Genomic DNA, 24,808 nt, shown 5'->3' on the forward strand with positions numbered 1-24,808 from the left:
AGCTGACCTTTAAAGATTGCCATATGTCTAATGTGGATTTACCCTCAAAGAGCCACTCCCAATCTACTTCCCCTAGTCCCTGCTTAATACTGTTGTAATTAGCCTTTTTGCTATTTCACCTGAGACCCTGTGAATTTCTTATCCACATAACTATGTTGAAACTTAAAAGAATTTTGATTGCTGTTCCCCAAATGCTTCCCCACTAAAATGTTGATCACCTGACCAGGCTCACTCTCCAGTACAAAGTCTAATATGGTTCCTTCCCAAGGTGGACAGTTTATATTTTGTTTCAAATATTGCTCCCTGGTACCCCTAACAAATTCTGTCCCATCCTAGTCCCTGGCACTAAGGGAGACCCAGCCAGTATTATCAAGTCAGGTCACTTTTTATTGTAATTTCAACCATAACTGCTGGTACAGTACACAGTAAAAATGAGACAATGTTTTTCAGGACCATGGTGCTACATGAAACAATACAAAAACTACACTGAACTACGTAAAACAACACAAAAACTACACTAGACTACAGACCTACCCAGGACCCCATAAAGTGCACAAAACAGTGCAGACATTATAATAAATAATAAACAAGACAATAGACACAATAGAGGGCAGTAGGTTGGTGTCAGTCCAGGCTCTGGGTATTGAGGAGTCTGATGGCTTGGGAGAAGAAAATAAGGAAATGAATTGAAGCTTGGTTAAAGTGGCAGATCTTAAAAAAGTCTATCAAAAGAGGAAGGTTCTGGGCAGGAATCCCAGAGCTAGGCTCATGGCAGATGAAGATTTGACCATCAACTGCAAAAAGAATTAAATTCAAAATGATCCAGGTTATGCCTATAAATACAGGCATTGCATACACCGCCATGCTACCACATGATAGGTGTGTGTCTCGCTTGAAGTAAACATGAACTTAGACTCACATTTCGGACTCCCGTGTCTTCCTTAGAATTAGTTTAATGTTTTGAAGTTACAAAACATAACAGGTAGAATGAGGGATGGCTGACAGGAGTGCATTATAATATTCAAGTCTTGAGATAACGGTGATGTGAATTACAGTTACTGTAAGAGATGAACTGAGGAAAAGCTTTCATAAGAATCATAGAAATCTATAAGCTGGAAATATGTTCACTATTATGAAAAGGATTTTGATACATGATCATCTACAGTGATTTTTAAAATATTTTTTAAATGTCATTAGGACCAAAGACTACTTTCAGGATTCTTTCGTACATATTCGAAGCCTACTAGAGTTTCACTGGTTATTTCTAAACTCGTTCTGAGATGATGCATTTTATTCTTGTGTCTCATTTGGTCTAACTTTGACAGATTGCTGACAGTTAAAGCTAAAGTTGACGACTTTAACTTTATCCCCATGAGATAAAAGATCTTGTAGAGCAACATGGCAGGTGGTGCTGCTTCCTGTTTCTGTACCAGAATTCAATCTCTTACCATATGTTATCCAACATCCATGTAGGTGCTTCCCTGAATAAATTTAAGAAAGTTATTTTACATAAAATAATTACATGTGCTTACAAGAACGTAAGTACATGTTCGGCATAGCATTGTGGGCTGAAGGGCCTGTATTGTGCTGTAGTTTTTCTATGTTTCTATAAAGACTTGCATTTAATCAGTACCTTCACAACGTCACAAAATCACAAAGCATTTTAACAGCAGCGAAGTACTTTTGATGTGTAGTCATCCATATGATGTCAGGAAAAAGGCAGCCAATATATACACAGTGTGATAATAAGTAGATAACTTGCTTTTTAGTGATATTGATTAACAGATAAATATTGGCCAGACCATCTCCAATGTTCTTTTGAAGGAAGAGACAGGATCTTCTTTAACATATGAAAGCTATCAACCATGACAGCATAATATTTCCTCAGTACTAACTGGAGTTACGCTAGGTTGTGTGTGTGTTCCTCTGGATTTCCTGCATTGCAGAATCTCTTGTGTTTATGGCTTGAGAGGTTCTGTGTTCCTTCTTCTATTTTTCCCCAGTCTCAGAAACTTCTTGTCAAGGATACTCAAGTTGCTTGGTGACTTCCCAGATGTTGCTTTAAAATTTTGGTCTGTCTCAGCCAGGGACTCCCACAAGTTAAGCATAATGTTACCCTTTCCTACATGGCTTTGAGAATACTTTGCAGCTTTTTTCTGCCCTCCTGGAAATCTCTTACCCCAGTGGAATGGAACTAGAACACCTGGTTTGGATGGTTAGCTTGTGGACAATGTGGCCTTCAGCACTGGCAATGTTGGCATGGGAGAAAATGCTGATAGTTCACTTATGTTGCCAATAGATTTAGCGGTTGTGTTGATGGTAAGAACACAAAAGATACTCCAATGCTGGAATCTGGATCAAAAAAAAACAAGAACACTGGAAGAACTCAGAGGGTTAAGAAACATTTGTGGAGGCAAAAAATAGACAGCAATTTTGTGTTGAGATCCTGCCTCAGGGTCTTGACCTGAAATGTTGATCTGTGCCTTTTGCCTCCACAGACACCGCACAACCCAGTAAGTTCTTCCAGAATTCTGATTTTGTGTTGGTGGTACCTCTCCAATGTTTTGAGGTGCCCACTATAGATGCTCAGTACAACATGAGCATAATGCCTAGTCTGAGATGTTGACCTTTGAACACTCTTCTTCAGATGGTCAAAGGCTAGTGCACTAGAAGTGAATTTCATTATTGATGAATGCTATTGCTGGGAGGAGATACCCTTGGGAAGCAATCCACTTTCCCATAGATCCTTACTTTGTATTTCAGCTCTGATTCAGTCTCAGACTAAGGCAGCACTACTTCCATTTCTCTATGCTAGACATCATTGCCTTGGCACACCCTGTTTCATGGATACCAGCATCCCAATCTGTCTTCACTTGTAACATTATCTTAGATTTATCACCCTCCTGAACAGACAGGAACATCCTTGTTGCATTCTGTAATGAAAAATATTAGCATGAAAAAATATTAGGGAATAAATCGTGCTAGAGGACGAAAGAGGCTGCAGGTGATTATGAATATTGATTTGTTGCACTGAAGAAACTCTGATCTGGAGAGCAGCTTCTTTGACATACAGTTGTGGCTGTGGTTTTATTGTACAGCTCAAAACCACATCAGGTAGTATCTGTCATTAACAAATCCAGAATTGGCTTACCCACAGAAGGCAAAGGGTGTAGATGGTTCGTATTCTGCTTGGAGGACAATGATGCGTGGTTTTCCACAGGGCTCTGTTCTGGAACCCCTCCTCTTTGTGATTTTTATAAATGACCTGGATGAAGAAGTAGAAGGGTGGTTAATAAGTTTGCTGATGACACAAAGTTGGGGGTTGACGGAGGTTACAGCATGACATCGATAGAATGCAGAACTGGGCTGAGGAATGGCAGGTGAAGTTCAACACAAATCAAATTTGAAGACAGAATATAGTATTAATGGATAGTATTAATGGTAAGACTCTTGGCAGTGTGGAGGATCAGTGGGATCTTGGGGTCCATGTCCATAAGACACACAAAGCTACTGCGCAGGTTGACAGTGTTGTTAAGAAAGCGTATGGTGTATTGGCATTCATCAACCATGGGATTGAGTTCAAGAGCCATGAGGTAATGTTACAGCTATACAAGACCTCAGTTAGACCCCCACCTGGAGTACTGTGTTCCATTCTGGTCACCTCATTACAGGAAGGATGTGGATGCTATACAGAGAGTGCAAGGGAGATTTACAAGGATGTTCCCTGGATTGGAGAGCATGCCTTATGAGAATAGGTTGAGTGAACTTGGCCTTTTCTCCTTGGAGCAATGGAAGATGAGCGGTGACCTGATAGAGGTGTATAAGATGATGAGAGGCATCGGTCGTGTGAATAGCCAAAGGCTTTTTCCCAGGGCTAAAATGGCTAACATGAGGGGGTATAGTTTTAAGGTACTTGGAAGTAGGTACAAGGGGATCTCAGAGGTACACTTTTCACCTAGAGAATGGTGAGTGCGTGGAATGCACTGCCAGCGAAGGTGGTAGAGGCGGATAGAATAGGGTCTTTTAAGAGACTCTTAGATTGGTACATGGAGCTTGGAATAATAGAGGGCTAAGTGGTAGGGAAATTCTAGGCAGCTTCTAGAGTAGGTTACATGGTCGGCACAACATTATGGGCTGAAGGCCTGTAATGTGCTGTAGATTTCTAACATCTGCAGATGCAAACATTTATAATTCAAGGAAACCACTGAAGGAAATACGAGCAAAGGCAAAATGCCATTCCTGCTGGAAAGCAAAGTAGATCATTTAATAAACCTCAATTAAGCCACAGATGAATCATTTTCATTAAAATGCAGAATCCTATTAATAGATGTCAGTTGTGACTCAGTGATCACACTTCTTGCCAATAAACTATGAGCTGGGCACCAACCTTGGAGACTTTTAGTACTAAAGGAGTGCTTTAATGCAGAGGTGTCTTTTGAATAAGACAGTAAACCACAGCTCTGAATGCCTGCTCACACACTAAAAATAGCCCACTGTACTATTTTGGAAAAGGCTGGGGATTGAAAAGAAAGTGTTCTGATTGATATTTGTCTCCTTGCATTACTAAAGCAGAATTTTTGTAATTAGTGTATTGTCACATGTGGGGTCTTTTTGTGTGCAAATAGACTATTCCAATTTCTACATCCCAGCAAAGAGTAATTTCAAAAGCACCCTATCACTGTTTCATAAACTAGGCTAATGAAAAGTGGCATGTAAGTTAACACGAGGAAATCTGCAGATGCTGGAATTTCAAGCAATACATAAAAATTGCTTGTGAACGCAGCAGGCCAGGCAGCATCTATAGGAAGAGGTACAGTCGACGTTTCAGGCCGAGACCCTTTGTCAGGACTAACTGAAAGAAGAGATAGTAAGAGGTTTGAAAGAGGGAGGGGGAGGAGGAGATCCGAAATGATAGAAGACAGGAGGGGGAGGGGTGGATCTAAGAGCTGGACAGGTGATTGGCAAAAAGGATTGAGGGGATCATGGGATGGGAGGCCTAGGGAGAAAGAAAGGAGGAGGAGGGAAGCCCGGGGGGTGGTCAAGGAGTATAGTGAGAGGGACAGAGGGAGAAAAAGGAGAGAGAGAAAAAGAAAAAAAAATATATAAAATAAATAAATAACGGATGGGGTACGAAGGGGAGGTGGGGCATTAACGGAAGTTAGAGAAGTCAATATTCATGCCATCAGGTTGGAGGCTACCCAGACGGAATATAAGGTATTGTTCCTCCAACTTGAGTGTGGCTTCATCTTTACAGTAGAGGAGGCCGTGGAAAGACATATCAGAATGGGAATGGGACGTGGAATTAAAATGTGTGGCCACTGGGAGATTCTGCTTTCTCTGACGGACAGAGCATAGGTTTTCAGCGAAACGGTCTCCCAGCCTGCGTCGGGTCTCGCCAATATATAGAAGGCCACATCGGGAGCACCGGACGCGGTATATCACCCAGCCAACTCACAGGTGAAGTGTCGCCTCACCTGGAAGGACTGTCTGGGGCCCTGAATGGTGGTAAGGGAGGAAGTGTAAGGGCATGTGTAGCACTTGTTCTGCTTACAAGGATAAGTGCCGGGAGGGAGATCGGTGGGAAGGAATGGGGGGGACGAATGGACAAGGGAGTCGCGTAGGGAACGATCCCTGCAGAAAGCAGAGAGGGGGGAGGGAAAGATGTGCTTACTGGTGGGATCCCGTTGGAGGTGGCGGAAGTTACAGAGAATTATATGTTGGACCTGGAGGCTGGTGGGGTGGTAGGTGAGGACAAGGGGAATCCTATTCCTAGTGGGGTGGCAGGAGGATGGGATGAAAGCAGATGTGCGTGAAATGGGAGAGGTGTGTTTGAGAGCAGAGTTGATGGTGGAGGAAGGGAAGCCCCTTTCTTTAAAAAAGGAGGATATCTCCTTCGTCTTGGAATGAAAAGCCTCATCCTGAGAGCAGATGCGGCGGAGACAGAGGAATTGCGAGAAAGGGATGGCATTTTTGCAAGAGACAGGGTGAGTAGAGGAATACTCCGAGTAGCTGTGAGAGTCCGTAGGTAAGATAACATCAAGATTACACTCCCTCAATCCCAGGTGCATTTACACCAATGTATGTGAAGGGAGTCTCCTCACAAAGTAGTCTCTATTCTAGATGTTCACTGCACTAAAGTATGCTGGTTTTCAATTTGTTTTCTTTCTTTTATCCGCAGGTGCTGATTGGTTTTGCTGTTCTATTCTGTGCAGTGGTACAGCTGGCATATTGGAAGTATGCCTATAAACAAGCGGTGAGTCACATGCCCAACCTGGACACACAAAAATTTATTTATCTTAATATACCTGGAGTTGACAGATATTACACATTGTATTTAATTACAATGACTATGTTCGTCTGGGAACTGTGTAGTCTCACCACGTGGGCATTGGGTTAATTGGCTGACATTTTTACCAATCCATAATTGATCTTGATCTGGCGATGGTCAACAATGAATTATCAGTTGCAATAAAGAGATGATGCAAAAAATGAATTACCACACTGCTATATATTGGGAGGAGTACTGCAGTCCTTGAGGCAATAGATAGAAAATATTATTCTGAAGTGAATCTCAGCTCCAACAGACATGAGTTTGGGTAAGGTGGAAATCAAAAATATAGAAAAAATCTTAGAGCTGAACCTGACCAGTGCCTAACAGAGTCAGGTCGGGGCGGGGTGGGGGGCAACCAAACAACTCCCATACGTTAGATAACTTCGTAAATGTTTTAAAAGAGTAACTTCCTCAAAATATTCTCTGTTCAATAACAGCCAAAAACAGTGTACTTATATAGTCCTCTCAATCTGATAATTAACCAAATTGAGTTGGTATTTACCAAAATTTGATGCCAAACCTTATGAAGGTGACACAAATGGTCAAAGTATAGATTTTAGGACATACTTAAGGAGAAAAGTAGAGGTTAGAGAAGTTAAAGGAGCCCATTCCAGATCAAAAGTCCTTGGTGGCTGGTGGCAATGCTGCCAATGGCAAAATGAATGAAATCTGAGAAGTTCAAGGGTCTGGAATTTTAGAAATGTGATTTTTTTTCTGCTAATTGTCAGAATGGTGGACTTTACAAAGATAGGTAATAGATAGATCATGGAGATGACCTGAAAGTAAAGAATAAAATGATAAAATCACTTAACCAGTGGTAATGTTCACAGCCATGGCAATTTATTAACTTTTATTAGTTGTCAGCTTTTATTAGTCACTTCTGAGGTTAAAACTATTACCTTATTTTGGATGGTCAGTCACGAGTGCCTGTGCTTGATCTGTCGAAGAAAGGAGCTCCAATCAAGGTCAAACACAGTAAATCATAAACACAAGAGATTCTGCAGATGTTGGAAATCCAGAGCAACGCACCAAATGTCAGATAAACTCAGCAGGTTAGGCTGCAGCTATATAAGGAATGAATAGCCAATGTTTCGTACTGAGAAACATCATCAGGACTGGAAATACCTTTTCGCTTCCTCCACTTTTCTTTCCAGTCCTGATGAAGAGGCTCCTTCCTCTAAGGAAGTTTGTGCTGCTGCCTTTTATTGAATGAGAACAAATAAGTGCATACATGAAAGAATTCAATCAACCCTTCACTTCATTGACTCTATCACCTGCACATCCATCACCTTGCAATGTTTGTCCACTCTATTATTCTGTCTCTACAATGTTGTTAACTAGTTTCAATGTTCCATTGCTGCTTCACACCTTTTCTTGCAAACCCCGATTGAGCAATATACTTGAGTTTTTTCCAGTGACCACAAGCAATCATCGTTTAAGCTGTATGTTACAAATAAAATAGTTCATACATTAGATCATACTATTTTTAAAATTTTAACATAGGAACGATAACTGACCAGGATTCAGGATGTAAACTGTGGCATTTAGGATCATCTCAAGTATATAAAGAGTAGAAAAAAAGTTCAAAAAGTTCAAAGTAAATTTATTATCGAAGTACATAAATTCTTCTTGTGGGCATTCACCGTAAGTACAAAGAAACACAATGGAATCAATGAAACCCAAGATACAGGATGGACAGACAACCAATGTGCAAAAGACAAAAACCTCAGCAAATACAAAAAGAAAAAAAAGACAGTAATAATAAATAAATAAGAATAAATATTGAAAACATGAGATGAAGAGTCCTTGAAAGTGAGTCCATAAGTTGTGGGAGCAATTGGAGTGAGTGAAGGTAAGAGAAGTTACCCCCTCTGATTCAAGAGCCTGATAACTGAGGGATAATAACCATTCCTGAATGTGGTAGTGTAGGTCCTGAGGCTCTTGTACCTTCTTCCTGATGGCAGCAGTGAGAAGAGAGCATGGCCTTGATGACCGTGATTATTCTTGGCAAATGTTTCTACAGAATTGGTTTGTCGTTGCCTTCTTCTGGGCCGTGTCTTTACAAGATGGGTGACCCCAACCATTATCTATACTCCTCAGAGATTGTCTGCTTGGCGTCAGTGGTCACATAACCAGGACCTGTGATATGCACCAGCTGCTCATATGACCATCTGCCACTTGCTCCTGTGGCTTCATGTGACCATGATCAGGGAGCTAAGCAGGTGCTACACCTTTCCCAAGGGTGACCTGCAGGCTGGTGGAGGGAAGGAGCACCTTGCGCCTCCTTTAGTAGAGACCCTGCCGCCCATTCATTCCAATACATAATAATAAAAACTGTAAGTTACAATAAGAAGTATGCATAAAACATGAAAATTAAACTAATTAAGTAGTAGAGAAAGAGAGGAACAAAACATACTGAGGTAGTGTTCGTAAGTTCCTTGTCCCTTCAGAAATCTGATGCTGGAGGGGAAGAAGCTGATCCTGAAATGTTGAGTGCATGTCTTCAGGTTCCTGTGCCTCCTCCTTGATGGTAGCAATGAGGAGAAGGCATGTCCTGGGTAATGGGGTCCTTAATGATAGATGCCATCTTTCTGAGGCTTCACCTTTTGTGTCCTGGATATGGTTTAACCACAGACTGTTGTCAAGAAGAGGGACGTCCTATCGGGACAGTTTAAACACCTCCTCTCTGCCCACCACCCCCCCCCACCCAACATACAAAACAAAACCATCTTCAACTATATTGGTGCCCATCTATTAAGTTATAAGTCATTTTTACTATACAGTTGTTACTATCCCCAGAATCAGCCCAAACAGTCCATGATCCTTAAGTCTTCCTTCAGCACTATGTTCTCAGCCACAGATTCATATACTCTGAATTCTGTATTCATTAGTACAAGGCATAATTGGGAGATTACATATCCTGCTTCTTAATCTCTGATTCCTTATTATCTACCTATAGGACATCATCTATTTTTCTGCTGATATTGATCAGAGCTATGGCCTCTGGCTGTTCACCCTCCTCTCTTCAGGATACTTTGTAGCCATTCAGCAATATTCTTGACACTGGCACTGAAACGCAGTTAATCATCCTGAGAACCTTCCTGCAACTACAGAACTTTACATCTGCTGCCCTAGCTAAGTGTCCCCCATAATTAGGACTTTCTTGATTTTTCTTCCTCTCTGAATTCGCAATGATACAATAGTTTTGTACGTGATTGCCTGCCTTTTCCAGGGCAGCCAATTATCAACCCCTATCAGAGCCAATCCCTGCTTAGAGAGCAAAATACCCTCAGAGGTTCATTGAATTACTATTCGTCTTTTTCATATGCTTGCCAGCCATTTAGTCCTCTCTACATGATGATGATGATCATGATGATAATCATGATCATCATCATCATCATTACCTGAACACTCCTGAAATCCTGAGGCAGAGCAGGAACTGCACTGTAGAGAAGAAGATAATCTCAGGGGTAGGGATAAGGAGAATGACAGGGTTGGGGATGTAAGCAAGAGGGTGGAATGGACAAAAGAGGAATATAGATGAGGAGGGTGAGGAGCTGGGGAGGAGAATTAGTCATTGGGAGAGGAAGAGAGTGAGAGATTGGAGAGGAAGAGAATGAGGAGAGAAGGGAGGATCATAGAACATAAAGTAGATAACAGTACAGCATAGGATGGGCTATTTGGCCCATAATGATGATCATGCCAACTTACATAAACCTACCCAACAATCAATCTAACCCTTCAGTCCTACACAGCCCATAACCTTCCATGTTCCTTGCAACCATGTGCCACTCATATAAACCACTCTGCATATTGATTAGTTATTTGCTTTAAAAATCACAACAGATCTGGGTTAAACTTGGCTCTTGACACTCACTGTATATATGCTGCTCAGCATTCCATCTCATCCCACAGACAGTCCTACTGCAGTATGTACAAAAGCTGTTGCTTCTGGCAAATAGCCTTTTTATCTGGAATGGGGTGGGGCAGTGTAGAGGGATTTTAGGTCTGAACTGAACCTAGGAATTGAGAATGTACCAGCAATTGCCATTCAATGATGCTTTCCTGAACAACTATTCTTCAGAGGACCTTTGTGTGTGCCACATCCTCATGTGGGCAGATGCCTTAAATCATTAAATCAAGTTCTATTACCAGCTAAAAACCAAACCTGCTATCCAGAATCCGGACTCTCTGTGGGCCACAGATTAACTGATATTAATTAAGCATTTAGTTAACAGTTGGCTGAACTGTTGAAGTTGTAGATATGACTCACAGATAATAGCCATTAGTCTTGTACAGACTGCCTTGGATTTATGTCAACATAACTCCAAGAGCTTTCACTCAGTATCCATTACATACAGAGCCTAATGAGAAAACGCAGCCAATAGCCCAGGCTAATGAAATCCCTAGGGTGTCTGGGCCATCATTAATCATCAGAAATTGAATTGAATTTTGTTTCTGAAGGCTGAGGGAAATTTCTCAAGTCATCCAAGTCCAACGGAGCTTGTTCTGAGGAAGGCAGACAACAGCAGTAATTCGGCTTTTTGCAGCACCTAAGGCCACCTATTGATAAGATACTTAAAAGACCTCCCAAGTACCTGACTCTGCACTGACACGAGGAATTCTGCAGATGCTGGAAATTCAAGTAACACACGTCAAAGTTGCTGGTGAAGGCAGCAGGCCAGGCAGCATCTCTAGGAAGAGGTACAGGTCCCTCTGACTATACCCATTGCCCATCCTCTGGGTTTTTCCCCCCCTCCCCCTTTTCCTTCTCCTTGGGCCTCCTGTCCCATGATCCTCTCATATCCCTTTTGCCAATCACCTGTCCAGCTCTTGGCTCCATCCCTCCCCCTCCTGTCTTCTCCTATCATTTTGGATCTCCCCCTCCCCCTCCCACTTTCAAATCTCTTACTAGCTCTTCTTTCAGTTAGTCCTGACGAAGGGTCTCCGAAACGTCGACTGTACCTCTTCCTAGAGATGCTGCCTGGCCTGCTGCGTTCACCAGCAACTTTGATGTGTGTGACTCTGCATTGAACCCAGAATAGTTAAATGTTCAGTACTAATATAACCAGATTAGATCCAAAGGTATCTCGTAGTCAGACATCACTTCCTGTTTGAATCCAACTAAGCCTAACACATGAATTTGAGTACTGACATCGCTCATATTATCACTGGTTGAGCCAATTTCCACTATATATTAATAACTCTGTGTAACTTAACACATCCACCTACACTACTTGCAGTGTTATGTACCTTGGTGTTAGTGGCAAACTTTAATAGGCGGCTTTCTCTCCCACCATCCAAGGCAAATACAGTATCTGTGGGCATCGTGAGTCGTACACTAACCTTGAATTATATTATAATACTGAGATCAATGTATGTCTTCTTGGGTAGTTCCACATGATCAAGGGTGAGTTCCTATCACTCCATTTTTGTGGGTTCTAGGTTCATGGATGTGGTTAGCGTGGGAGCTGCCGACTTTTCCACAGGTAGGGCAGGAGATCCCGATATATAGGCACTTTCTCATGTTTTCTACCACTTATCCAGTTTCCTAACGAGGTCAATAATTTACTTACAGTTCCAAGGGTTTCAGCTTCAGCTAAAAATCTCTTCTATCAAACTTGTTCAAATATCTTATGGAAGTCTCTATGAAAAACATCACTGAGGGAGAGTCATCAGTCAGAGCTTTTAGCTATAATCAACCTTCACTTTAAAGTCCTCTTCACTTTAGAGTGGGCAGAAGAAGACACAGAAGCTAATCATTAGAGCTAATAGGAATTGATGTTTCAATCCCTATGATAAGTCAGCACTCTCGATGTTGGCAGTGGGCTTGGAATGGTGACAAGGAGGGTGGGTACCTCATCGGGGTCATCGGGTGAGCACCCTCCTTCTTTGACATTTCATTGATAAGCCCACAACATCTCCAGAGGGCTCAACGGTGCTACCTGGCGTCCCAGATACACCCCACTTAGTTCCATAACCTCCTGTCTTCATCTTGCAGCCCAGTTGTTGTCTTTCATTTTGATCCAAATCCAATTGCTGCTTTCTTCTGCTGCATTTGACAAGGACTTGATTGCTTGTTGGAGTGAATAACCCCTCACCCCCATCTTCTTCAATAGACTGGTCGTAGAAGTAGCCATGAATCCCCTGCATCCCACTTCTACAGGGAAAATCTTGGTCTTCCAGCCGTTCTGGGCAGCTTCAGTTGCCAGTTCAGAGTACTTGGTCTTTTCCCTCTCATAAGCTTCTTCAACATCATCTTCCCATGGTACTGTCAATTCCACAACACATGCCAGCTTGGCTGTTGTGGACCACAGGACCATGTCTGGCCAGAGTGTTGTAGCCGCAATGTCTGGGGGAAACACAAGCTTTTTTTCCAGGCCCACGTCCATTTTCCAATCCCAAGCAACCTGCAGTATGCTTACATCTTTTGATGTTATATGGTGCTCTGGAGGTTGGCCTGCTGGTACAAATCGTGTGATGTGAACATTTCTTGCCGATGTTTGTGGGAGAGCATTTGTGGTGATTCGCCTCTCTTCCAAGATTGATGCCAGATGTCTGAGAACTTGGTTATGCTGCCAAGTGTACTGCCCCTGGGTGAGGCTCGTGGTGCATCCTGTTAGAATGTACTTTAGTGATGCAAGTGCTTGACAAAGAGAGCAAGCGGGGTCTTCTCCCCACCACTGGTTCAGGTTCTGGGGTGTGGGTAGGAGGGCATAAGTGGCTCTGATGACAAAGCTTAGCCGAGATCCCTCCGTCTCCCAGATGTCACGCCAGCTTTTCCAGGCTCTCCCAGTTAGTCCATTGGCCCTGCTTGGCCATTGAAACAGCCCTGGCGTGTCACTCTGCCTCCTCCTGTCTTCTCATCTCCTTCACTATGAGCCATCTCTTCTGCACTGATGTTGCCTTGTGCCACTGAGGAGCCTTTGGGACAAGCCCAAGCCCGGCTCTCCCATGTTAGACTTGGCCAACCACATCCCTGAAGTGAAGAGCAGATGTAGCACTCTGAATGGCTTCAGATGGAGTCCACTTCCTCTCCGTTACCACACGGGGGGCCGCTGTTCGAATAACAGTATCTTCAGATTCAGTGAGGGTCATGACCAACCTTGCTTTGGTGCATTTGATTTCTTCCACAAGACTTGCAATTGGTAATTCCAATTTGCAGTTCCCATACAGTCCAACAGGACTTAAGCATTGTGGAAGTCCAAGCCACTATTTCACATGTGTGCTGATCACTCTTTCGAGCTTTTCCACCTTGTTGATGGGGATTTCATACACTGTTAAAGGCCATATGAGTCTTGGGAGTATGCCGAACTGGAAACACCACAGCTTGAGTTTTCCTGGCAGCCAGGTCTTGTTGATGCAAGCTATGTACATGATGGTATCCTTTTTGAGTTGTTTAAGCTGCTCAATGTCCTTGAGCTTAGCGTTATAGCATTGGCCCAAGCTCTTCACTGGCATTTCTCAAACAGTTGGGACAGGTGTTCTGTCAATCTGAAATCTTTTATCCGTGGCTTGAGCTTTGACAATGGAGATGCTTCTGCACTTGCTGGGCTTGATCTTCATCTTCACCCATGTGATGCTTTGATGAAGCTTTTCCAGAAATCTCTTGGTGCAGGGGACAGTTGTCGTCAGTATTGTTATATCATCCATATAGGCTCGTATCGGTGGTAACCGTTGACCAAACTGTAGCCCTTTTCCTCCCGCAACCCATTTTGAGGCTCTGATAATGAGCTCCATTGCCATAGTGAAGGCCAGTGGGGAGATGGTGCACCCCGCCATGATGCCTACTTCCAGTGGATGCCACGCTGTGGTGAAGTCTGATGTTGTGAGACAAACTTGCAGATCCTGGAAGTAGTGTTTTACCAGATTTGTTGTTGTTGCAGGCACCTGAAAGAATTCAAAAGCAGTCCACAGTAGGGAATGAGGAACTGATCCATAGGTGTTGGCCAGGTCAAGGAACAAGACATGTAGATCCTTTCCTTCTTTCTTAGCCATCTGGATTTGATGCCATATGACACTGGTATGTTCAAGGTATCCCGAGAAGCCCACTATGCCAGCCTTTTGGATTGACGTATCAATGAAATGGTTTTGTTTCAGATACTTTGTAAGTCTTTGCACCAACACACTGAAAAAGATCTTGCCTTCTATGTTCAGAAGGTTTATTTGGCGAAACTGTTCAATTGTGGATGAATTCTTTTCTTTTGGGATCAGAACTCACCCCGCTCTTAACCAGGCTTTTCCCATGCAATCCTCCTGTTCCTCCAGAGAAATTTCAGAACATCCGGTGCGTTCTTGTAGACACAATACGGAACACCGTTATGGCCTGGCGCTGATGCCGATCTTGCCTTCTTCACTGCCTCTTTCACCTCACTCAGCTTGGGAGGGCTGTTGTTAAAATGGACAAATATCGGTTCATCTTTTAGCTCATCAGTGTGGATGGTTCTGAGATGTCTTTCAACCTCTTCTTTTGATGCTTTCAAGGATCCACTTTTCTCTTTTGTGAAAATAACTTTCACATATTTAAAGGAATCTTTGTAGAAGTCTGTTCTGGCTTTTTCCTTCTTTTTGCGTCGTTTCCTTAAATTCTCTTCTCTGTGCAGCTTCGAGAGCTTCTGTTTTATGTCCTCTCGAAGGAGGTTGATGCCCTCCCTTTCTTCTGCTGTTGCTTTTTTCCACGACTTCCTCAGGCCTCTTCTTTCTTTAACAAGTTGTTGGATTTCCTGGAGACGACGGGATTTGGGGGGAGGAGGCATATCTTTCCTGCTGACTTGTTCCTTCACTCCAAATTTCTCCTTTCCGTAGCTGTAGATCAGGTCACCCATCCTCTCCAACTTCTTTTCTGCTGATCCCTTGATGCCACTTAGGATCAGGCTCATATCTGCATTGATGGTTTCCCACTCCTTGTTGTTAGACTTTGGCCATTTCACCAACAGCTTACGTCCTTGCATGTTCTCCACTTTACGATGTTCCTGGCTGTGTCTGGACTGCTGCTTGTGCCTGAAACTTCTTCCACATCCCCTAGGGTGCTGGTAATCTGCAGACTGTGGGTTTCTTCCTGCCGTTGAGTTTCATCCGACTGATTTGACCTTCCTCTTAACAGAATCTGGTCAATGCAGGGCCCTGGGTTGGAGATTTTCAAGCTCTTCTTCCATCCTTGATATCAGATATTTCTAACCTACTGTATATTTGATGTCCTATTTAGTATAATATAATTGAACATGAATGAACCTTGGTCTCAATTTTGTCGTAGTATCTAACAGCCCATAAAACACTGAAGTGAGGAATTAAAACTGAAACTTACAGCTTTCTGATTTTAATGCTTTCAAAGGGAAGTAAATTTTCTGAGCTAAACAAAGCCTCATTAATACTAAATATATTCTGTAATAATAAATTCTAGTAAACGTCAAGACATCTGCTAATCTTTACCCCAATGCCAGATCATGAGCAATATTGGTTCCCAGATTATAAACCACCATACTTTTCTAATAACCCCATTCCTGAGACCTTCTTAGGTAGTCAAGGATAACTTCTTATAACGCTCTTTTTGAGGGTTCTGAGGTCACAGATGAATGCAATGTGAGGACTGCAGGCTTTTCCACAGATGGGGCAGGAGATCCCCTGCAGGAGGAATAGCTTGCCGGGTATGGGCTCCTTCTGCCATTACATGGGCTCCTTTGTATTGCTGGTGCATGGATTCGAGACCCTCAGTGCATTCCAAATGTTCTTCTCACATTGAGAGAGCCCGTGATCTGCATGTTCCCAGAAATCAGTGGGGATTTCAAGAAAGTTTGATTGTAGGCCTGGGATCAATATCAAAACCCTGCTGTAGATTCAGGTAGAGCAATGACATACTGATAAGTGAAGTTAGTATACATTCCAAAGAAGCGCTTTAATTCAAGTTTGTGCTTCATGTCCTGGACTAGTATTGATCATAATGATTCTGGTCCAGGTTCAAGATCTAGAATTACTGGTAAGAGAACTGGTCCATTGTCAGTACAAATCCAGAAATAATGCAGAACAGTCAAAGTCTAGGATTGACAATGATAACCTAGTGTATGATCCTAAACTGGAAAGCTCCTGATAGCTCTGTACTTTGACACAGTCACTTCTTCCAAGATGATACAGAGGATATGGATAGTATTAAACAGTTTACAGTGTTTTATTCATTATGACCAGAAACTTTACCCATTTTGTATCAGATGGTAAAACCGGATGTCATTGTTGTCACCCCTCTTTCTCAGAAACAAAAGATTGATCAACAAACCCCATGTGTCCTCCTAGTTATCCAAACACATTTTCCCTCATTACTAAGAAATGAGTTCTACTTCCTCAATGTGCAGCTAAACACCAGCCCAAGCAGCAGATCAATCATGTCGATAAGTCACAGTGGTTTCATTCGAAGGCAGTTATCTGGAGCCTGGCCTATTGGAAGACTAAATTGAACTTAATTTTCACTACCCTGATGGACACATGAACCTCCCCCTACCTACCACTTTGATAGATCATCAAACAAGGGGCTTCAGGTTCCTCTGCTGTGCTCCAACATTTGTTTCATCACCCATACTTTCTTTGCCTGTCATTTCCTTTGGCAAGTTCCAAAAGCTGACCCCAGTCTAGGCTGGAAACTTACTTTAAATAAAATGTGAGAGCTGCTTCTGAGTGTTTTTGTAGAATTCAGTGTTCATGATATCATATGTTCATGATAATGGGAAATGCATTCTTCAGTAACTTTCTGCCTTTCTTATTACACAAGTTACTTTTAAAGTGGGTGTCCTGTACAATGCAATACATGTCTTGTTCCTCCACCATGTTGGCACTTCACATCTGTAGTCAACAAAATGGAGGAAGCAGATCAAACTTATTAGAGATTATTAAGATCTTGTGTAATTCTCCATCTGTGTTTTCCCTTAGGTGGTTGTATAGGGAAGAAAATCAGCAAAACAACCCTGTATCATAATTTTGTAGATGTTTACATTGTTGCTACAAGGATGTTCCATGCACATGCTTAATTTTTAATATTTTGGATAACATGTTTCATCAGGTGGAGGATGCAGCAAAGGATGTGTACGACTTTCTATATGCTTATTATTTGAGAAACGTCTCCTATACTTCAAAACAGGATTTAATAAACATTCACTCCGCTGTAAGTAGTAATCACATTTACTTCCACTTTAGCATGAAACTTTTGCTGCAGTACATAGTGTTTATTGCTGAAATTATGAAATGCAGTGAAAGGTAGGAATTATGAAGTGAAAGATAGGCATTATGAAATAATAGAAACCAAGTACCATTAATTTCATACCTGTGATGTACTAAAGTGTGTCAAGCCTTTTTAAAGGAATTATACCAAATATCATGAGAGGAGACAGGCAAGGTTGTGTCTTTTCACCAAACTTATTCAACTTGCATAGTGAAAATATCTTGAGAAGTATTAAAGACATCAAAGGATTTACAATTGGAAGCCATAATATAAATAACATCAGATATGCGGATGACATCATACTAATAGCTGACTCAGAAACAAAACTTCAAGAACTACTCACTATAGTGGCAGCAGAAAGTAATCGCAGAGGCCCCTCAATCAACACCAAGAAGACAGAAAGCATGGTCATCTCCAGAAAGACAAACATCCCACAATGTGTGATCAAGATTGGAAATACAAACATCAAACAAGTCAACAAATTCAGATATCTTGGCAGCCTAATAACAAGTAATGGCAGGTGTGACACAGCTATCAAATACAGAATAGCAATGGAGAAAGAAGCTTTCCAAAAAATGAAGACCATATTAACAGACAGAAAGATGAACACGCACACTAAAAACAGAATACTGCAGTGTGACATTTATTCTATCCTGACTTATGGAAGTGAATGCTGGACTATTTCTCCAGCAATGGAAAAGGGACTAGAAGCAGCTGAATTATGGTTCTACAGGAGAATGTTAAAAATATCATGGACAACACACACATCAAATGAAGAAGTTCTCAGGAGAGCCCAAGCAGTCTGATCACTCATACCGACAATAAGAGAAAGACAACTCAGATTCCTAGGACACATCATGCGGAAAGATGAACTAGAAAAACTCATACTCTCTGGAAAGATTGAGGGGAGTAAACCTAGAGGAAGACCTCGGCTTATGTAGATCAAAAGCCTAGCCAGGTGGCTACATGTCGAGGAAATGGAAGTCATCCAAAAAACGAAGGATAGATCTATATTGAAAACCATGGTCACCAAAGTCCGCATTGGATATGGTACCTAGACAGACAGACATACCAAATAGTGTTGGCAGCATGCCTGCATGTGCGCAGCCCTCCGGTGAAAAATGATATTGTGTCTGTTAAATAAGAGCCGTGGACAATTCTGATTTGATGGAGAATGGACATGAAAGCACAGAGGAACATCTGCAGAAATTTCTGAAACGCCCAATCGCTGCTGTCGTTACTGTGCGGTCAGGAATCTTTCAGAGGGTAGGCCTCAAAATCCCCGGCCTTGCCTGCTTTTGGCGACCGAGAAGGAGGTCGAATCATTCGGACAGAGATGGCGCTCAGTACTCGGTGTAGGAAAGCTGATCAGAGTTCAAAGTTTTTGGATGACTCAGGGGTCGGACTGTGGTCAGCATGGCAGGGAGAGTTTTTCTTCCTTCTCCCGTCTGCGTGAGATGTGGGACATTTCAGAAACTTTGAACTTTACTGTGCTCACGGACTTCTTCATCAAGTTATGGTATTGCTACACTGTTTGTAACTATATGTTATAATTATGTGGTTTTGTCAGTTTCTTCAGTCTTGGTTTGTCCTGTGTTTTGTGATATTACACCGGAGGAAATAATGTATCATTTCTTAATGCTAAATGACAATAAAAGAGGACTATGTGTCTTCATAACCTTAAATGTGTCTCCAATAAATCCAATGGGTTCCTTTGAAAGAGAATTTGTAGGAGGGGAGCTGATTAGAAGCTGAGAGGCTTAGGGAGGGAATTCTAACATGTTAGAGCTAGGCAGTTGCAAGCATAGAGTGAATGCTGGGAATGAGAAAATCAACGACATGCAAAAAGCGACAATTAATAATGCACCAATCTTGGGGCATTGTTAGGCTGATAGATGTTACTAGTTTGGGATGGCAATTTGAAAACAAGAATGGGAATATTAAAAACTACAGACAAACTTTTTGCCAGGGACACATTATACAGAAAGTTATGTGTTATGTTACAGCAAAGTTTTGAATTACTTCAGATATAAGGAAAACAAAAGATGGTGAGCAGGACAAATTGAGTAATCAGCTCTAAAGGGCAAGACCTGGATGGAGTTAGGTGAGCGTTACTAAGATCGATGTAAGTGCTCTTGGAAAAGTGGTGGAAGCTCATCTCATTGTCAAATATGACAACAAAAATGCAAACCATCTGCTTCAGTTTTAGGAAGTTATTAACGAAGGGAAGGAATCAGTACTGAGATTATGGAGTTTGTGGTCAACTGTAACACAAATGGGTTTAGTCTTACCAATATTTAGAATAGTTTCTATTCCTCCAAAACTGGATGAGCAAAGGGTCAATGTAAGGACATTGAAGTTGTCAACAGAGATAAGGTAATGTTGCAAGTCATCAGGGTTTATGGGGAGGCCTAAAATGGAGGGATTTTCTTTTGAGGAAAGATTGGACAAGCTGGGCTTTTATCCACTGGAATTTAGAAACAAATGAAACATAAATGATCCTGAAAGGTATAGACTGAATGAATGTGAAGCAGATGTTTCTTCTTGGGGGAGAACTTAGAACCAGATTTCACCACTTTAAAAATGGGTTTCTCATTTAAGGTTGAGGTGAGCCAATTTTTTTTTCTTGAGGATCATGAAGCTTGGAAACAGAGTTTTCAAACATTTTTAAGGGAGAAGTAGATGGATTCTTCATAAGCAAGAGGATGAAAAGTTCCTGAGGACAAAATAGAAAATGGAGCTGAAGTTACAGTCGTATGAGCCTGAATTTTATTAAATGGCAGAACAGACGAAAAGGGGCTTACTCCTGCTTCTGACTTTCATGTTTCAATGTTTTTATGAAACTAATTCTGTGTTTTCTAATAATGCCACTGAGAGATTGCACATAGCTGGGAAATAAAAGGCTTCAAAGCTAGGCCCTGAGGAGTCCCAGATGTAATGGTGCAGCTGCTGAGAAATGCTATTATCAGTTGTTCCCTGGCTGTGGTTAGCCTCACTAACAAGTATTTGGATGCACAACATTTCTACCAAAGCAATAAGAAAAATATGACAACATGTGAATCACTTCCTTATTTTATTTCAATGGGTTTACGGCATTCAGTAGCTGAGCCATAAATAGCAGGGAAATCTTGCATTTAATCCCTAGTCAGTGCAAATAATTTCCAAGGACCTACAAGAGGAACTGCATTCAGGGTCAATTTTCCAACTTCAGTTTAGTCTCAGAAAAAGTTACCCAACAGTGAAAATATTCATGACAACTTCGACTCAGCCGCAGAAGTTACCGATAGCTAAACAATAGTCCTTAATATAATTTTAAATGAAATCAATTTTACTTAAAATAAATGACATGAAAAACACTTTTAATTTGAGAATAAAGAGCAAGAATGGTAGGCCAGCACCACCTCATCTGGAGGGTCATAAGTGGTGTGTGGGGGGACCTCTTTCTCTAAGTTTTGCGCACTTATCTTCCCTGCTATTTTCAGTCCAGATATGAACTGAAGTTTGATAATTAGTTAAACAAATATGATGCATGGGATTGGAAATTTGAGTTCACAGTTATTAGGTCCCAAATTTCCTTCCAAATGAAAGTACGTATACATAAATATGAAACATATACACAAATATTCCTGCACATCCAATACACATTCTCTCAGACAAGGACAGTCTGGCCGAAATTAATTATTCAAAAGTCCTTGCATTATGTTGTACTTGTACTTCATTGTTCAGTTTCTGTTGTGGAAGTTCCAGATGTGTATTTCACAGTGTAAAATATGGATCATTATATTCAACAATCTTCAACCGCCTCTCATAGCAAATTCTTCTTCAATTATTCTAACATGGATGGAATTAATTAAATAAAGAGTGAAACAGCCTGCCAACGTCTTCTCTGACACCCACAATCCATACTTCATTCGATTTTATGAGAAAGCTGTGCCTTTGCCAAATTGTCTTCAATATTCAAAGTTCAGAACAAAGATTTGAAGCCAAAATCAAATAAAGGAATGACTGTATCCAACTCTGAACAACAATTTTTCGTTATTTCTGCCACCAATTTCTTCCAAGCTGTAAACTATGTCTTTTGAGGGAACGCCATGTGTACCTCCAAATGTAGGTCATTATTTTCACAAATTCAGTTTTATTATGATGCCTAAGTGAAGGCAGCAATAGATTCATATAATCACCCAGTTATTTTAATGGTAAACAATTCTACTTGCAGTAGCAGAACAAAAAAAGGCTGCCACATGGCTGAATGTCTAGGTGCTCTGCCAAATTTCAACATCTGGATTCATTCTGCACAATTCCAAAAAAAATTGCACACCACTGCCACAAAACAAAACATCAAACTATATTCTTAATGATTTTTGAGAAGAACACTCACCGGGAATATTTGACCCTAAGGCAATGAAAGTACAAGAGTTTACAGCACAAATTCTCCATCACTTTTTCATTCTTGTTTATTCCGTCACTTAAAGAAACAACTTTTCTGAATGTATATAGCAATAAACCTCTGAATATGACATTCCATCCTGAAGTCAGAGGTTTTTTTTCCATCAGATGTAAGCTGTTTCCATTAAATGTAGGCCTTCACATATTCGGCCTTGCCTAGTTACCAACACAGGCCCAATCACAACACAGTATACTGCAGTATACATTGATGAAGAAGACCAATTGAAAGGCAGCTACTTATCTTCAGAGGGTGGTCCACAAGGAATGCAGTCTACCTGTGAACATGTGGAGAACTTCCATTATTAGCTGAATCACAGACAAGAGAAAATTTGCAGATGCTGGAAATGAAAGCAATACACACAAAATGCCAGAGAAACTCAGCAGGCTAGGCAGCCTCTATGGAAAAGAATAAACAGTCGACATTTCGGACTGAGTCATTTCATCATTTGTGTGCATTCCAACATTAGCTATTTTCTATTAGCTTTCTCATGGTTTTGTGATCAGGAAGCAACTGAAGGATGGTGAAAAGACCTTAAAGTCAACTTTCCATGTAATAGGTTAGATGCTATGAGGATACCATGCAGCTGCCCCAACTTTGTAAGCCTAATCATGCCAAAATTCCTGTTGCAACTCTAATAATGCACATATGTGTAGCTCTCACCACCATTTACAGCAGTGGGGCAGGGATTACTCCGAGGAATTTCTGATGATAAGGAAAGCATGGCCACAGGCGGCTGCCACTTCATTAACTAAGCATCACCCAATCAAATTCAAGCATTTTATTTATCTTTGGTGCAGTTTGCCTCCGTTATAAACAGCCAAATTAAAATTCCAGCTGCTCAAGGACTGGTGTGAGTTTACAGTTAAACAATAGCAAATGGATAAAGATAAACCTGCTATTTTCCAACCAACTGCATCCCAGATCAGGGCATTACTGGTAGCAGTCATTCTCCAGTGACTGCAGCATCAAATTCTTACATTTTATCTTTGGTTCTTTGCTTTTTCTCTTTATCCTTTATTACTGTTTTAACAGAGGCCCCCATTGACTTGCTCCTTATTGCATAACCTATGCAGCATGTGAAAGGGACTGACTACTTCCAACACTTTTGGACTGACTGCCTAGAATTTTGTTGGACTATAGAAGCGATATTCTGCATGATACTTTGGGTATAATAATGCAGATCATTATACTTACAATCCAGTTGTGCTTGGGAGTCTTGCAACAGTTCTGCAGCCACGGTAGCAATGATACTCACAGCCATCCACCTGGTCATTTTAGTATCTTAACCAGAGCACAAAGTGAGTGAGAAGAGGTGGGCGTAGACTTAAGTGTTAAACCATGCTGACTTCTCAACTTGAAGCCCAATTCCAGGCTGCCACCAAATGGGAAGAGGCACCAGGCCAACTGGATATCGAACAGTCGGAGGTTTCCAGACAGGGATAGTGGATTGCTTGCTGGTTCAGGGAATTGGTTTTGGAAGTGTTTCACACTCAAGCAGTCCTGCTCATGTGGTTTCCACAAGTATCATCTTCAACTGGCACCAAAGCTATAGGACTTCCCCGCTCTGACCACCAATCAAAGAGCAGTCAGATCTGTATGATAACATTGGGTTTTCACTCTGCATTTAGAGACTTCAGAAAATGTTTCTGGTTTCCTACGAAGAACAGCAGTGAATACAGAAAACAGTGAAAAGGGAGCAAGAAACCTACAAGTTTCTTCGTCCATTTTAGCTGCCCGCTTTGCCGATTTCAGCTGAATGAACTGGTGTAGAATCTCTTCTTTTGTGCCCACCCAAGTAATGTGGACGTGATGGGCAATGAGACAAGGAGAGAATCTAATGAATGTGTAGTCAGGCACAAGACTAATGTTAATTGAATGCAAGGGAGAATCTGCTCCTGCATTGCAAGTTGGCTGGAACAGATGGCATAGTGCTATGACAAAAACAGGTGTTCTCTGACATGACCAGCTTGAAATGTCAAGGCTGTAAATGGAGATCTGTGAATAGTGACAGGTGCCTCACAACATCTTCGGTGTTGTACCTAACATCTGCTGCCCGGCTGGGACCTCACCTTTTTTTTCTCTGAGTCAAGGAGTGCATTTGTAACTCCTCGCAGGAGTTCCTATTAGTAGGACCTTGTTTGTCCCACACACAATTGTAGAAAATTGCGGTAAACTAATTAAATGGGATGCAAAAGTGCTTTCGTCCTCAGGAGTTATTGCTATGATCTGAGGCTATTCCCTACAGTTTGATTGCACGGTAGGCACATATGCTGCATGCTAGTGATTTTGCGGTGCTGCTTCACAAGAGTGGAAGTGAATCTGACCTATCGCTTAGTTACTTTTCTTGTATGATGGCACCCTTCATGAGGAAGTCATGGCAAAATAATCCTGTTTTGCTCTGCGCATTATCCGCAGTGTGGGGACCAGGGTCTCATCCAGAAATATGGAATGAATGAAATATGAAATATGGAATGGTCCAAGAACCCAGGAAGACCTTGCATGTTTGCCCTTCATATGGCTTGGCTGAAAAATGCATTGGTTGCCATAGCGCTGGGCCTTCAAACTGAGAAACTCCGTGCTCCCTCTGTAGCTGCACTTTTTTCTGCCTTAATGAGAGGCTGAAAAAGTTAATGTCGCTACCATGGACTTTAAAGACAAGAATCAGCTAGAGTTGCTCTGCATGATCAGAGCTAGGTGTGTGTGACTGTCTGTGTGTGTGTGTGTGTGTGTGTGTCTGTCTGTCTGTCTGTGGGAAGGAACATGCAGAGAGGAAATGACAATGTCTGACTGTTCCGGTTCTCCATGGCTTTATTACCTATATGAACAA

General features: G+C 41.7%; 1 protein-coding gene across 2 annotated transcripts in view; it reads left to right on the forward strand.

Annotated features, from left to right (window-relative positions):
- LOC134354292 (tetraspanin-32-like) overlaps positions 1-24,808 on the forward strand; it is a 71,293-nt gene that overhangs the window by 35,099 nt on the left and 11,386 nt on the right. For both annotated transcript variants that reach the window (XM_063063220.1, XM_063063219.1), the window contains exons 4-5: positions 6,179-6,253; positions 17,376-17,477. In XM_063063220.1, the coding sequence (XP_062919290.1) occupies positions 6,179-6,253; positions 17,376-17,477 (177 nt within the window). The remainder of the gene's footprint in view (positions 1-6,178; positions 6,254-17,375; positions 17,478-24,808) is intronic.

The sequence above is a fragment of the Mobula hypostoma genome, chromosome 11 (genome assembly GCF_963921235.1).
Source record: "Mobula hypostoma chromosome 11, sMobHyp1.1, whole genome shotgun sequence".
NCBI lineage: Eukaryota > Metazoa > Chordata > Chondrichthyes > Myliobatiformes > Myliobatidae > Mobula > Mobula hypostoma.